Source organism: Spea bombifrons, chromosome 4, assembly GCF_027358695.1.
Source record: "Spea bombifrons isolate aSpeBom1 chromosome 4, aSpeBom1.2.pri, whole genome shotgun sequence".
In the NCBI taxonomy this organism is placed as follows: Eukaryota; Metazoa; Chordata; class Amphibia; order Anura; family Pelobatidae; genus Spea; species Spea bombifrons.
Window position 1 is genome coordinate 61,892,471 of NC_071090.1, and position 17,121 is coordinate 61,909,591.

At 40.5% G+C, this 17,121-nt stretch overlaps 1 protein-coding gene across 1 annotated transcript in view; it reads right to left on the minus strand.

Moving 5' to 3' along the window:
* The window catches only part of GSAP (gamma-secretase activating protein), a 28,349-nt gene extending 13,535 nt beyond the window's left edge, over positions 1-14,814 (minus strand). The window contains exons 1-15 of the mRNA XM_053464606.1: positions 14,334-14,814; positions 11,356-11,438; positions 11,165-11,221; positions 7,109-7,178; positions 6,783-6,836; positions 5,630-5,718; positions 5,323-5,392; positions 4,848-4,897; positions 4,478-4,582; positions 3,618-3,677; positions 2,857-2,900; positions 2,372-2,460; positions 1,615-1,692; positions 995-1,072; positions 394-486 (exon numbers count right to left, since the gene is read on the minus strand). Of these exons, the coding sequence (XP_053320581.1) occupies positions 394-486; positions 995-1,072; positions 1,615-1,692; positions 2,372-2,460; positions 2,857-2,900; positions 3,618-3,677; positions 4,478-4,582; positions 4,848-4,897; positions 5,323-5,392; positions 5,630-5,718; positions 6,783-6,836; positions 7,109-7,178; positions 11,165-11,221; positions 11,356-11,438; positions 14,334-14,409 (1,096 nt within the window). The 5' untranslated portion in view covers positions 14,410-14,814. The remainder of the gene's footprint in view (positions 1-393; positions 487-994; positions 1,073-1,614; positions 1,693-2,371; positions 2,461-2,856; positions 2,901-3,617; positions 3,678-4,477; positions 4,583-4,847; positions 4,898-5,322; positions 5,393-5,629; positions 5,719-6,782; positions 6,837-7,108; positions 7,179-11,164; positions 11,222-11,355; positions 11,439-14,333) is intronic.
* Positions 14,815-17,121: the final 2,307 nt, after the last annotated feature.

A 17,121-nucleotide genomic window follows, 5' to 3' on the forward strand; every position in this document is an offset into this window, starting at 1 on the left:
GCGGCGAGTCTCCCTGCTCTGCCACGGTGCCGGCTTGTAATGCTGAGCGCCGGAAATTGACGCCACTTCCGGCGCTCATCATTACAAGCCGGCACCGAGACCGAGCAGGGAGACTCGCCGCAGAGGAGAGAGAGGGGCGCCTAGCGGGTAAGCGAAAACCACTCGGTGCCCCTCTCTCTCTCTCTCTCCTCGGCTTCAAAACAAACAACAACAAAAAAACGCTAGGGGCGGCAAAGTGCCGCCCCTTCTAAAGTGCCGCCTGGGGCAATTGCCCCAGTCGGCTCCATTGTAGGGCCGGCCCTGGTTGAGAGTTAGACAAGATCGGTTGCATCAGCATGAAAATTTAACTCAATAGAAAGAGTTAAAAAAAAATTGTATCCGATAAGATCTTACCAGCCAGGAACAAGTGATAACACATCAGGTCAGGATGTCTCGTGTTTATCAAGTGTAAAAATTGATCAGGCAAGTAAACCACAATATAGCTATCTGAAGAAACCATTAAAAAAAGAGACAATTAGTAAGCTTCATGTAATATACTATAAACATTTCAATCGTATTGACAGGGCAGTCTGCTTTTAGTTTGAAATCGCCACAATTATAAACACTAGAACAGTGTAGAAAACATATAAAATGTCTCTTTTTGCCAGGAACAGTTTAATGTCATGTGGCACAAACACAGGCACTAAATGGATGTTGCCCTTAAAATTATTATTTGAGGTTTGTGTTTTTGTGTGATTAAACCCGGGTTGTTGCCAGATTTGGCAAACATTTTATAATAATTTGTATAAAATCATATGTAATTTAGAATACATATATGAATTACGAAACAATGTATACAAACTACAAACTATTGAAAACCGGGTTTTACTTTTACGTCCACATTTCCTACACAAAATACATTTGCTGATGAATGAAATGACAGGCGACAGAATAAAGCTGAAAACACAATGTATTTTACTATTATACTTTCAGGAAGCAGAAATAAGATGCTTACCAAGATTTATGAACGATGCATTCTTGAGCGGCGTGGAATGTTCCATTGCCGTTTGAACTTTAAATGTTTTGCTGCACCCTAAAAGAGTTTGGATGGAAAAACAGAGGCATGTGTAATTTATTTACTAAAATAATATTTACTGTGAACAAGGATCTATAGCAAACAGAAAACATTTTCCTAGATCACCAATTTGCCTTTTCATTTTGTTTTTTAATTAACATAGCAAAAATGCAGGATCTAAACGGACACAAATGCGTTGTGTTCCTATGTTTTTAATGATCTAATTCTTTTTTGACTCAGAAATTACCTGTGGAGACTCATGGTTATTCATTCACTCATGAGTTAATTCCAAAGTCACCCCAGCACTGAGTTAATTCCAAAGTACCCCTAATATGTTATTTGCTTGTTATAGACTCCGACTATTCAGACGACACCATCAACAGATCTACAACAACTGGATAAGTTAATTATTGTTAACTTCTGAGCTTGCCCTTCAAGTGAGAAACGTAGGAGTCTTCTGTGGACATACAAGCTTTAGCAAAAATGTATGTACTGACATTAATGTGAGCACAAAACCATTGTTGGATTTATTACGTATAAACCAAATCCATAAGTCTTACCCTTATGTAAAAACACAACCATGTAATTTACTTCATGTGCCACTTGGGATGGCTGAACGTAAATCAGACACAAGCCACCTACAAAACAAACAAAACCATGAAGGTAAAAACAAAATTTACAATATATTCAGATTGTATTATGATGGCTGTGTAGCAGATTTAACAATGAATGAATATAACTTTTCCTCTTCCAGAAATGTATTGTTCGTGAAGCACACTGGAATAATCCCTCAATGTAATAAATTTATAACAAACGCACAGTTGTTTCCATTTCTCTATGGCTGATTAAACACAGTCACTAAGATATGTAGGCTGTGAAATAAGCGGGTACACACTTGCACTTACTATATGCTATTAGACACCTATTTTGTTCTTAAGGCACAACCCATCAGCTTGTTTATGAAGCTATTGTGTCTCTTACAGAAGAGTGGTCAGACACCATAGCCCCAAAGAAAAGATTCAATGTAACTGGGGTGCATAAAGTACCATAAATTGGTCCGTTCCAAAACCGTGAAAGAATTTGAAGGCAGATATTCTGCATTTTTTTCCCATTGTAATAATGGTGCTATGATTCAGGAGGCTCAAAGCTTCTCTTTTTGAAAAATGGTAAAGGCAAGGATTTCTGACTATTGACTGGTCTGCTCTTATATCCAAATCACTCGGCTCAATCTCAATTACTTCTATGCAGGGATTTATGCCAAGGCAGATTGGAAACTAAGCAGAATTCTAGAACACGGTCAAAGCAGACATTACATACCCATGTTATTTGTAAATACTTGTAGATTTGGAGATTTAACTTTTGATCTTCCTCTCTCTTCAAGAACATCAATCCCCAGGTTAACAAAACTAAAACAATATGGTGTGTTAAGCTTGAAGAACAGTAGCACCGCATAAATCTAGCAATAAAAACCACACATTTCCTATTAAATATAGAACATAGATTAACGTATCAAAGCTTTTCCCGTTTTCAACTAATGCCAGTTTGCAAATAAAGAATGCAGTGGTTTTTGCTACCAATGCCTGAGAATGTGTTCAGCTCATCTAAACTAAACACGCAGTTCTTACTTTCCTATCGGGTAGACATCCGTGAATCAAATAGTTTGCTAAAAAGTTTCCTTAAGGGAAAAACACAAATAAGTGAACAAAAACACAATTACAGCTGAAATTGCAAACTGCATTTTGATATTTACTGAATTATTGAGATCATTTAGGATACCTAAAAGTTAAAAAAATAAATCTTACCTTATTACTTGGTCAGAAAGAATTATTTCAAGAGGGACTTCAAACTTGTGAACAAAAACAAAAAAATAATGAATAATTACAATGCATAGAACCAGTAAAGCCGTTTACAGACTGTAGGAAAAAAGAAAAAAAAAAAATATCTAACATGCACATTTTGGAGCAAGTTTAACCAATGGAAACCGTCTGCAACAAATCGCAGAGACATAGAAAAGAAACAAAAAAAAGATGCAGCTGGTAAAGTTAGTAATTTTACTATATAAATAAAGGCAACAACTTGAGATGTACACAGCAGAGCAGAGGGACACATTGCGTGCTTCACAGAGAAAAGCCCTCTAGTGCTACCAACCTTAACACGTCCATGTCCCTGATAGCAATAGATCTGCATGCATCCCATCTCTAATCTACTGTAATGCTACATTTAAAAAGAATTAATGTGAAGTAGTCATTAAGAGACATAAAGTTGCCCCCTCTGCTCATATCTATCCGGATCCGAATTCCTGTGCCTGTAACTACAACATTCTACATGTGTGAAACCAAGTTATATTATGGAGCCAATATACCTTGTGACATTTATTTACATAAATTAGTGATACGAGAACAAAGATCTTGCACAAAGCTTATAATAAATAATAATAATAATAAAAAGACAAACAGACACACATAAATACACTTGTGCACCAAGAAGGCCTTGAGGGCCCCTCAGCACCATGGGGGCCCCCAAGTTAAAATTCTGCATTGTACGAGAAATACACAGCTCTTACCACATTTTTATAATGGTCTTCAGGATAAAACTGGACACAATGCAAAACACAGCTGGAACGCTAAACGGATAAAATAAATAATAATAAAAAAAAAAGGTTAATTAAGGAAAGGGTTAATATGTTGGGGAATTTTCTTTTTTTTTTTCACACAAGTATAACAGGACCTTTTATCGAAATGGTATGTCAAAATAAGTGTGTGGTAATACAGCGCAACATGTCCTAAAAAATGGGAGTAAACAGTTAATTAGCATTAAACAGGATAGTTTTTCACATATTACTAAAGATTTAAAAGTAAGCAATGGTGAGACTGTCACGGATCAATTTATCATGCCTTCCCGTCTGTCTAGCGGAGGGTCTGCCACTGCAGGAAGACATGCAAGTATAATCGGTTTCATTCTTAGTTTATCTGCGGAGTAAGAAAGCTTCACCTCTCTATACGTAACCCCGTTAACCCCTGCCTGTCCACACTGACATGCACAGTTGTGGTTTAAAACAAGCAGCCGTTTGTCTTAATAAATGCTACCTACTATGGTAAAACTATCCTCAAATTAAAATGAGCGGGCAAAATGAGGTGTGCTCTCATGTGCGCTGCTTCTAGTTCAATGAAAACATGACATACAATCCTTAAAGATAATCTGACTGCAGCTTATATGTTACCTTGCAGAACAGTCTACTTGAAAAGAGCCAAGTTGTACCAATTATAGGCCCAAGATGTAACTTTTTCTTGGCTATTCACTAACAAATACAAGGCTTACATAAGCAAATCTCTGCCTAGGTGAAAAGACTCCACTGACTAATCTGAGAAAATAAATACTTTGACATTTCTTTACAGAATAAAATAGCGAAAGGCAGTCCTTTACCTTAGGAACAATATAAAAGAGCCTCTGCTCGGATGCATCCCACTGAGCCCACACAAAGTCCTCCGTTATTCTATCTTTGGGCAGCTGACCCGAATTCTTAATGACCTATCAACAGAAAAAAAAAAAAAAAGTTGCATGAATTTTAGAGTGTTAATCGACACAAAGTATCTGCATAAACCAAATGTTTTACATATTTTTTTAGGTGCCAAGATTGGCAAACATAAATCTGCAGTATTTATCAAGAGCAGATCTAGTGCCAAGAGATGAATGTGGAGCAATCAGGAAACATTCTATAAGATTCCATGCCCATTTTTAACAAAAAAACCCAATAGTACGAAATCCAACAAGGAAAAAATAATTCAAGTATTACCACTTTGCCTTCCTCCTCGGTAGCGACACATATGTGGTATTGCTCAATATCTGTTAAAGAAAGCGACACAGTTCAAGTCTGTATAATGGGACAACAAACGCTTGCCTAATTTTGATCATGCATGGGCCACCAAGCTCAACATTATGATGAACTTTAAGAAGACTCTACAACTTGTAAAAAAAAAATAGTAAGTAACTTGTGCCCAAATCAATGTAAATCCAAATAGTAACAATGACATGTAAGCATCTAAAAAATGGTTGAACTCCTGCACCATATTAACGCAATGATACCCATCTCTATACATAAAACTCGCAGGTTTAATTGATACAGTATTACAGAATAAGTTATATTTAGTAGCATTGCATTAGCGTACGACTCAATGGTACCGCACAGAAGAACAGACCATTAGAGGAGTGGGCTAAGTGCTACCTCAACAAGCATGGGTACTGTGTGCTTTCAGATGTCTCATACTTACATCTCTCTTCTGAAACCACTAGAAGATGACTTTCAGGAAACCGACACATCTCTTCTGTTGGATATAAGAACTAGACACAAGAAGAAAAACAATTCACATATAATACCGAGTTGCACCAAAGCGTGCAGATATAAAAAGACGCGTATTATTATGCGAAGAGATCGCTTGCCATGAGTAATGATAAATTTCCTTTTGGTGGGTTTCTTTAGGAGGAGAAACAAGATACAGAACACCCTAAATGTGCATTCCCTACAATGTCATACGTAACAAATATACGAGCAATGGTCCATCATGAAATATAGGTTACCTGTACTTTCATACTGCTATCCACTACTTTGAGAACTCTCACATTGTTGATGGGTTGGATTTCGATCAGAAGGGCTAAGTACCTGGAGACTATAAGTAAATAAGCAGTGTTAATTATCCCATAAGGCCAATTATGTTGCAGTCTCAACTTTGAAAAATGAGTTTGCGCCATCAAGACAACACCAGTGAGTTTTGGGGAAGAGGCACTTTCCTACTCACTGCATTGCTCACCCCACCATTAACTATTGTGGTATCAGAAAAAAGTGATATCTCCATAACAAAGGGTATGGATATAATAAAAGCCTCTGATTGTTTGGATGGCGATACTGCTAAAACCAGCTCTGCGATTTCATAATTTTGCCAAATTTCAGATGTGGTGCAGAAGACGATATGATTTTCCTTTAAACAAGCAACTACTTAGTATTGTAGATAGGTATGTTCACTAAGTAGTTATGTCCATGCAAAATATTGACAGACGGAAAGAATACTAAATTATAAGAAATATGGCATAAAATACAAAAAAAATTAGCCAAAATAATGATGAAATAATATTATGAAATAGCCATTTCATAAAAACTTAATATACGCTAGCAATTTCAGAACAATGAGCGTTACATTGTGGTAAATCAATAGATTTATATATATTTACTTTCCAAACTGTAAAATACATCTTGGTGAAACCATCACAAAAAGGATTCAAATAAAACACACAAAAAATTACATTCTGATTGTTTAAAAAAAAAAAAAATTCTCACCCCCCCCCGCTAAATTTAGTATTTCCACATACCAAGGTAAAGAATCTGTAATGCACTCTCTGTTACTGACCAGAGGGCCATCACAAAACGATCACAAGACTTTCACACAATAACCACATTATCTTCGAGGAACGGTCATGGGGAGCAACTGCCAAACTATTTAATTCAATTTCTAATACATATATAGTAATGCTTGCTTCTGTTACAGATGCAATTGTCATTAATAAGATATGCTGGGAATTGTAAGAATATAAAGTGTACTTTAAAAATGAATAAAAATTGTTTATTTCTCTTTAAGAAAACATTAATTACATACTGTCAATAAAGTGAATATTCACCACAAAGTGTGTTTTTGTCAAAATACCAGCAGCAACGTACATATAAGCAGTAGTACCGTACCTGGCCAAATGGGTTCAAATTTGTTTTCTCCTGGAGAACGGCAGTAACTTAAAGCTTAAAAAAACAAAACAAAACGCTAATTTAAACCAATTCACACATGCAAACACGGAGAAGAAAAAAGTCTTAGTTAAGTCTGATGTATATTATAACTATAGTTATCTATTTTGCCTGTCAAAAATGTAGTGTACATTCACCCATACCACACATTTTGCTTTTCCCTTATTAGCTTTGCTAAGATGTCTCAGTACTCATAATATCAAAAATGTTACTTGTGTTTACAACAGGAAAATGAAGATGAATAGTTATCTGCAGTGATAAATACTTACCAAGTAGAGTCTTTTCACAATTCACTGAACAGCTTATAATATATAGATCTTGGTCAAAGGAATAAAGCAGCTGTGAAATAAACAATATTAGTATGTTTCAATATAACGTCATTAAACTTTACAAGCCATCTACTCATCCACAGTTGTGCAGAATTAAAATTCTTTGGGTTTTTCAGGGCCACGTCTGTTCAGCCAGGCATATTCTGGCCTAGACGCCTTGTGTGCCACTGCCCAATAATGGGGTTTCAAGAGAGGGCTTTGATCTTCCCAACCATCCAATGCACTGTGCCTAGCCTGTGTAGCCTCCATTGATGTACCCAACCCCTTAGAGGCAGAGTGCCAAGATATGACATCATATCCAAGCATTCAGCAGTAAAGGACAGCGGCCACAGAGCCCAACACTGAATGCCATCCATTGCATGACCCAGTTCCTTTCAGGGGCAGCTGTTCAAAACCAGCCCTAAATATATCTTATTTCTTACCTTATTTTGCAGAAATATATTATAGTAGTGAATCATGTTTGAACAAAAAAAAAAAAACCCCGAAAGAAGGAAAAAGCAAAGCAAATGCTGAGACATTTACCGTATTCCTCGAATCCTACAGTGCCAACCACTAATATTGGCACCCTTAGTAAATACGAGCAAAGAAGGCTGTGAAAAATTGTTGGTTAGCCCTTTCATCTTTACTTTAAAAAATTACACAAAAATACTCTGCTCTTACAGGTTTCAAATAACTGCAAACACAACACAGGTTTATAAAATAAATAAATGTAAAAAAAGATATTGACTATATGTGTGGCACAATATTACCATTGATATTTTAAATTTTTTTTGGAACACCTGGGTGACTAGGAACAGGAGATTCCTCAACCATGACTTCCTTTAATCATTTATCACAATGGACCAAGGAATACATGTGCGGCAAAAGGTTGCTGAGCTCACAACATGGGAAGTGACCATAGGAAAATAACAAAAGCATGGAAAATACCAATTTTCACCATCAGGGCAATAATTTAGAAGTTTCAGTCAACTGGAAATGTTACGAATTAACCTGGAAGAGGACGTGTGCACGGAACTGAGGGGGAGTGGTTGCTACGGATCGCTGCGGACACTGACACCCAGCGGTCAGTAGCAGCCGCCCCTCGCGATCCCAGCGTTCATAGCGACGCTGGATCGCGCATCATTGATGACGTACCTGGTACGTCCCGGTCTGGCGGTGACACCCAACCAGGAAGTACCAGGTACATCCCGGTCTTGAAGGGGATAAACACCAGAGGTGGGTTTGATGTACACCATATGGAAAAGTACCTCATGCCCACGGTTAAATGTGTGGGGGCTCTTTAATGCTTTGGGGCTGTTTTTCTGCCAGAGGACACAGACAGTTCATGATGTCATACATCCTATCAAATATCAAATTAACACCTGACTGCCTCTGTCAGAAATCTTAAAATAGTCCGTGGTTGGATCCAGCAGGACAGTGATCCAAAACACAAAAATGGTTTACTGACCATAAACCCAAGGTCCAACCATGGCCATCCCCAGCCCCTGACTTGAACCTCATAGAAAACCTGCAGGGTGAACCAAGTCAACCAGCGGTCAACCTCAAAATTTAAATGACCTGGAGAGATGGTCTCAGATCCCTTGCCATATATTCAGAGCCGTTATCTTGGCAAATGGAGACAACACGTGTTTGACATCAATGTGAACATACTTTTGTGTATGATTTGAAGAAAAGATCAAAAGGTTAAACAAACATTTTTTCACATCCTTTGCTCATCTTTACCAAGGGTGCCAATACTGGCGGATGGCACTGTATGGATTTAGCAGCTAGAAATAAACTTGTACATAGAGGGTTATACACTTTATGAATAAATGTACGTTACATGGAAGAAAGTAGGGCTGCAACTAACGATTATTTTAATAATCGATTAATCGGCCGATTATTTTTTCGATTAATCGATTAATCGGATAAAAAAAAACAATATGCAAATTTTTCGTTTATTTAAAAGAATTTAATGAACTGGATGTTAAAAAACAACTTAAAATTTACATTAACATTCTTATTTTGTTATGATGTAATAAAAAACAATATTTTCAAAGTACAAGAACCCAAACACAATATTTATGAAACAAAATAACCCCAAACATTCTGAAAAGAGGTGGACTATTACTGTTCAAGAAACTTTGCCCCAGCACTTTGCACTTTGCACCCAGCACTTTGCACCCAGCCCTGGCACTTTGCACCCAGCACTTTGCACCCAGCACTTTGCCCCAGCCCTGGCACTTTGCATCCAGCACTTTGCACCCAGCATTCAGCACTTTGCACCAGCACTTTGCACTTTGCACCCAGCCCTGGCACTTTGCACCCAGCACTTTGCACCCAGCCCTGGCACTTTGCACCCAGCACTGGCACTTTGCACCCAGCACTTTGCACTGTGCCCCTGCACCCAGTCTCTAACTCTGCCCTGCACCCAGCCCTGCCCCCACATTCTGCCCTGCCCCCACACTCACACTCTGCCCTGCACCCACTCTGCCCTGCACCCACACTCACACCCTGCCCTGCATCCCCACCCCCACTCTGCCCTGCACCCAGTCTCCCACTCTGCTCTGCACCCACACTCACACCCTGCATCCCCACCCCCACTCTGCCTTGCACCCAGTCTCCTGCCCTGCACCCCCCACCCCCACTCTGCCCTGCACCCCCCACCCCCACTCTGCCCTGCACCCCCACCCCCACTCTGCCCTGCACCCACACTCACGAACCGCTCTGTGCGAATGGAGCCACTCGCACAGAGCGAACCGCTCTGTGCGAATGGAGCCACTCGCACAGAGCGAACCGCTCTGTGCGAATGGAGCCACTCGCACAGAGCGAACCGCTCTGTGCGAATGGAGCCACTCGCACAGAGCGAACCGCTCTGTGCGAATGGAGCCACTCGCACAGAGCGAACCGCTCTGTGCGAATGGAGCCACTCGCACAGAGCGAACCGCTCTGTGCGAATGGAGCCACTCGCACAGAGCGAACCGCTCTGTGCGAATGGAGCCACTCGCACAGAGCGAACCGCTCTGTGCGAATGGAGCCACTCGCACAGAGCGAACCGCTCTGTGCGAGTGGAGCCACTCGCACAGAGCGATTCGCTCTGTGCGAGTGGCTCTGTGCGATCCGTGCACATAGACATGAAGAATACTTACCTCCGGAACGCGTCACATCCGTCACGTAGCTGAAAGAAGGCGGAGACTGCAGAGCGTGTAGCAGAAGCGGGGAACGCTCGCGGAGGTAAGTAAAAGGAGCCGAGTGCTCCAACAACGAATTGATCACTCGATTAATCGATAACGGAAATCGTTATCGATGATTTCCGTTATCGATTATTATCGATTTTATCGATTCGTTGTTTCAGCTCTAGAAGAAAGGCATTTCTTTTTCATAAACAAGATTAGGTATTAGATTTCTGAAATATGCATGGAAGACCATTGAAATAAAAATGAAGAGCACTTCAGTAAAAGTATCCAGTCAACTGAAATACAGAGACAATGAGGCTTATGTTAAACCGAGCCACAGGAAACCGCATTAAAAGAAGACATCCAGTGTTTAAACTCGTACTAAATGGCTAATAGGCACATAATTACAGATGGCCTTTATTTGTTTTAAAACATAAAAGGAATGGAAAATGTCTTTTTGGTAGACATGATACTGTTTGAACATAACTTGCCCATCTAATTTAACCTATTAAGCAAAAAACACTTAAATACACAGTATAAATAATATTTACATTTTAAGCTATACCAAAAAGAAAAAAAGCTGAAACAATGTGGCAGCATATGTAAATTGTTCATCTGTGCAACAGTTTTCATGAGCAGCAAATATTGACAACGGAGTCCAAACAATATGAACATTGTCAACAAAGCTCTAGAGAAACTGTTTGACCTTTATATCCTGCATTTACATTCCTAAACCAACAGTATTTGTTTTATTCTTTTAACCCATCTGCATATGATGTTTAAACTAGGTATATTGTATAAAACCGGCCCATGCTCTTTTCGAACGTTCAGAATACCTTACCTTGTTTTGCACAAAATGGGGATCATACGACCCAATGCTGGTAAATCCCCCAGTTCCCTGAGAGCAAAGACAATTCTGTCAGCAATCGATTTAAAGTCAGTGGCATCCTTCAAATATTGGGTACAGAGTTATATTTCAAGAAGTTAGTGATAGAAAAAAAATGATTTAATGCCATTAATAAAAATGTTTACCTTCCAAGTATATAAAACACTCCCATCTTGCTCAACATTGACTATTCGCAGAGTTCTTGAGCTTCTCTCTGTATTTTCTGAAACTAAAAATAGAAAACGTTCAATAAACTTGCTGTATTGTCAATATACATGTCCAGACTGCACTCAAAAACTAGCCATCTACTGAAAGGTGTAGGGTCGTCTTCCACATCTGCAAGAGTTCGTCCACTAAAACCATGATGCCATGTCTGCCCTTCACATACTTTAGAGAATAAATATGACAGTAGTATGCAAGTATCTGTGTGTGTTCTAGGTTTTTTTCTGGTTATTCTTCCTATAGTTTACATTCTCTGCTTGTACCACATTGAAAGCAGGCTCTGCCCCCTTGAACGTTAGGGTTTCTCAACACGTACATGGATGGAGTGGCACCATACTAGTTTGTGTGTGACCATTTTCCTTGTTTTAAAAGTTGAAACTAGAACAGGTTTAGAAGATCTATTTTAAGTGAAACACCTATATCCAACATATTTATGCCTCCTCCTGTAGTAATTTAAAATACTCCTCCAGGTGTGATCAACCAAATTAACATAACTCTGACTCTAAGAATGAAAAGGTGAGCCATTCCTTTCTTGAATGTATTCACTATATCCATAGACAGCTGGCATCTACTAACTTTTAACTCGGATATTCACGAAAACAATCCAGAACAATGCCAAGTGTCTGAAATAAACAGAATTTTAGCAGTTTGTGTATCGCAGAGTTGAAAAATGTATCTTCTAAACAGCTTCAGCTCAACTCCAAACCACAAAGTTAACAAGGACTTAAAAAGGAGAATTTCCAGAATGCATGCAATGTTTGCTTTGTTGTGCCGACGTCACAAGTTCAGTGAATAGGCAGAGTAAGACTGCTGGGCGTAAGAACTTTACGTTCTCAGAAAAAATATACTTCAACCTAAAACAAAAGACTTTTAATAATCAGATTACAACCAATGTGGAGGCTTCCACATCCCAGCCGATTATAACTTGCTGCTACACATCTTAACATCCCTGATAACCCTCCTACTGAGCTTCCCACATCACAAGACTCTCCCAAACACTCAACTAAAGATTCGAACATCAAATAGTGACTTAACATAGTATAGGAGAATAAATGGTAAATAAAATGCTTCCCACAGACCTGTGTGCAATGGCTCCAAAAGAACTGTTGGGGATTCACTTAATGACAGCGGTTGGCAGATACGTTCTACACAAATCCAATGGGTCCAACACTGCACATCCACCAAATCAACTCCAATATTCTTTATTCAGACTTTCAGAAACAGCAGGACAACAAACCGGGCACGGATAAGATATACAACAGGGAAATTCCACTATTGCCATCAAGGCATACACTACCCCGATTAGTCTAGATCAGAGTTCAAAACGCTTTTCTCAAACTACAGGAAAGCATTTTTTGATATTGCGTATCTCCACGCCAGCCCGGTCACATTCAATGTAGACACGGCAAACACATGCCCAATGACAACGGAACCAATACATTGCATAACAAATCCAGAACGTGTATTCGCAAGCAGCAAATGTAAAGCACCAGAGTGTATTTATCATACAGACATGGACGATCACAACACAGAAACACGGATTAAAAGAACACTGACGTTTAACCATGAATGCCGAGAACGGTTTGGAAAACGGTGCACCTTGTAGGTGAGGAAGATCTACAACACCGTAACGCAATACTAATAAAGTGGGATCTTACCCGTGCATTACATTTCCCCGGTCGCACGTGTTGTTGGGTGTTTAATAAACAAACGTGTTTATTTTTTTCTAACCCGTACACATCTTCACAAAGATTTATTTAGCATACAGCAGCGTACGACCTTATGGTTTCCTGGCCTCCAGAGAGGAAAAGAAAAGTTGGCCGAGTAGTATACAAACAGGCCTTAAATGGTTAACGTGATAGAGTTACAGGTGAAAACAACTTTGGTGTCTGGCAACACCTGGGAAAATTAAACTTTGGACCGTTCCAGAAAACGAATAGAGAGACCAAAAACAGGAAGTTTAACAACACCGAACACACTAACATAAATGTCTCATGCTTTCTGGAAACGTACCAAAGTTAAATAAGATAGTAATTATCTTCCCCGTTTATAGATGTAACAATATAAACCCTTTGAGTGCCAGGAGTCTACAAACCGTGTGGCCTCCAGGTCAGCTGGCTACCAACAGATTAACACGTTTGCATAACCCGAAGAGAATCCAATACCCAAATAATATTTTAATTTGCACTTGCCTGACACGGTTTACTAATAGGCACGTGCCAAAGTGTTTTCACATTACCAGAAGACCCGCGTGAAGTAACACCTATCCGCAAGAACTAAAGTTACATAAAGAGGCCAAAGGCATCCAGCAGAGGAACCGCTATAATAACAGAAACGAACATTGGCACTTTTTATTATTTAAAAATAAGTATTTGGAATGTAGGGAGTTGCCAATTCTTATGACACCAAGTAAACACTTGTGCCTATTTATTCAATGCCCCCCCCCCAATTATCAATATTTATATTAGTAATCTCAAAAAATATGGGAGACTAGCAATCACCTTGGGGTAGAAAAGTAACATAATAAGCGATTAAACAATAACAGTAGATTGACCTTGAGGAGTATGGAAGTAGCATCATGGCCAAACTTACACCCAACCTAGCATCACATAGTGTGGCACTGGTTACCCTAACGTAATAACATACATCACAGCTCCTTCCAACAAGCAAGACTAATAAAACAAAGATGGAATATATATCATACAGCAGAAAGAGTTAAGAACATTTAGACAGTAATTAAGACAAAGGCACACTGTTCTTCACTGCAATCAGGAAGGGGGATGCTTCCTTTTCTCTCTGCTTCACCTTGATCGGCAGGGTTAGCTGTGATACGCTGATTTACACTTTGAGTACCACTAGGAGCGTGAAGGGGTTAAAGGTCTGAAACAGATCGTGTTATTACCAGGTGCTCCTTGGGCGAGGATCCAGGGCATGACATCCCTATGGAGATTAAAGGTGGCATGGAAATCCAGCAGCATCTCAGCAACTCCGGCCGGCTTCAAACGGCATCAGCAATGAAGGGACTATTATCTAAGAGGGACAAGCCTTCATGTGCCTACCGCCCAGCTAAATGCCCGTGTGAGGGGCAGCCGATGGGGCGAGCGATCTCCCGGCTGCGTAAGATCTGAAACTGAAAGCTGGTTACACGGAAGCAACAGGGAAATGCTTTACAGCAGATCGGTGATCTACTCACAGATCCACATCAGTGGGATCAACTTATCGCCAAACTAATGCCAGCAGCACAGGTGCAGCCAGACAGCTAATTATCGCTGTCCCTAAACAAATGAACATGTCCTGCGGCCAAAGAACTACGAGCTAACTGCTTACATGCAACATGCCCTAAAGAACTGCCACCCAGCAGAGAACACCCCGCGGCTCACTCATTCCATAACTAAGGGGATGCCTCCTGCAGCGAACAGCCAGCCTCCAGGACACCGCAGCCCGTAATCCTAAAGCTGGCTGCACCGCTCTATGAACAACCAGCTCCAGTGCGCCTCCCCAGCAAACGCCTCGCCGGCCCCGCCCTCAGCCTTGTCTGCAACCAACCACGGCACAGACCGAGTTCAGTGTCTCTTTCATTGGATGCGCATGGTGTCACTCTCAGCGTCCTGCGTTCTTGCTCTTTAATCATTTAATAGAGTGAGAGCGGGGAGGTGGTTACGCATTGTGCGGAAAGCAAAAGTCCGCGGGGATTTGCCATGACGTCACGACTCGAAGTGAAAGTGACGTGACTTGTGGAAGGAATGAGAAAGGAATTCAATGTACTTTCCTCTAGCAAACTTATAATATTTATTATAATCAAATCTTACATTTTTATTTTGGTCTAAGTGTGATATCGTGTATGTTGGTTCAGATTATCCAAATGTTTCCAGAGAGGGTGACAAAGCTTCCATAAAAATTTTAAGTATTTCTGTCCTCCTCCCTTCTTTATACCTTGCTTTATTTCAGTGTGTTCTCTCCTTTTTATTTTATTTTAATTTGTGTATTCTGCTATTAAGCACCTCCTTATAGTGCTCTGATATCATCTCTAAAGGATTTCTTCAAAGGACCGAAGGCATGGGGAAAGGCAGTTTTTTTCTTTTGAGAGCCCAAGGTTCGTGCTCTTCGTCTTCTACAACTGTTCAAGTGAAAACATGGTGATCGGTGTTCCAAAACTGTGTAGCGTCACAGTGGAGCCAAGTTCCAGTCTCTGTCTTCTGGGGCTGCACTCCCCGAGGGGAAATGCAGCCTCTTCCTTTCCCCCCGGCAGAAGCCTTGGGTGGGCTGGATCTTCAAGGGTCTCCCCGAGGAGAGGCCCACTGAAGTCTTCATTCCTCAACAACCGAGAGGGAGTGGGGGCCAGAAGGCACAATTCACTCCCTCCACCAATACTGGACAGAGTCTTCAGGACTCAATTCCACTGTGACTTTAGGCGACCCAATGGTGCTTAACTCACTACCGGAACCTATAGTCACACGTTCTCTGAACCGGACAAAAATCTGAAAAAACTAGTGCAAATCAAGTGCCCACATATCCACATGCCCCAGCCAGTGGTTGGTAGATTAAAGCACTCCCTCCACCACCAGCCATAGGCCAGGGCAAATTAAGGTAGGGTATAAAAAGTGCATCAAGAAGGGATCCGGGTGAATATAGTATGCTTACCAACCCGTGCACAATGAGAAAAAATGATGTGCCCTTGCACTCCCCTCACAGTGCCGAGTGCCCCAGGGGACACTATAACAACCTCTGGCTTTCTGACGCTGTTCCAGCCCTAAGGCCAGAAGACCGAGCTTTCACTCTCTCACAGGTGCTCACTTGATCTTAGCCAAAAGTCTGAGAAGTGATGGGGGAAAGACAAATAGGCTGGGTGAGGGCCTTCCCCAGGACAGGGGCTGTCCTTGAGAAATCTTGTAAGTGTTGGATGGAGGGAAGCTAACTAGTTCGGTTTTGGAGAATTACTAAAAGCCAAAGGTTGAGATTAGTTTGCTTAGTGAGGGAGTGTAAAGTGAGAAAAGAAGAGGTCCTAAAACTGAGCCTAGAGGTACCTCAACTAAGACAAGAAGGGGTCCTAAAAATGAGCCAAGAGGTCATACGAGAGGTCAGACGAGAAGGGGAGAGGAAGTGTTACTGGAAAGAAGGAAGCAGTACTAACAATAAGTAAATCACTAGTTAATCACTAAAGTTAGTAAAGGTGGTCTCCACTGAATGGCGAGAGTTGAGATTGAAGAGAGTCAAGTTAGTTAGGTCATTCAAAAACCTTTTAGGTGAGAGGAAGTAGAGAGATGGGATGGTAGTTGCACAGATTGGTGGGGTCCAGGAAGATTAGAGTCATCACTTACTATTAACAAAATCTAGAAAAGTTGGTACAAGCTGAACAAAAACCCACATTTTTCAGTTACCCCCTATAAATAGTACATGGAGCAATAGTCTACTCTCACCTCCTTAAATTCCAATAATCTTCTAGACCCAATGCATACTGCTTTTTACCCCACCATCTCAACTAAAACTGCCCTTACTAAAAGTATTAAATGATCTCCATACAGCAAATTGCAAAGGGTTTCTCATCCTTCTTAACCTACCTGCTGCGTTTGGTACTGTTGACCATACCATCAGGTTCCGCACTTGGCATTTCAGTCTGAATTAAAGCTTAATATGTAAAGGCTGAGCTTCTCATTTTTCTAACTCATTCCCTCCTAACACTCCTCTTACTG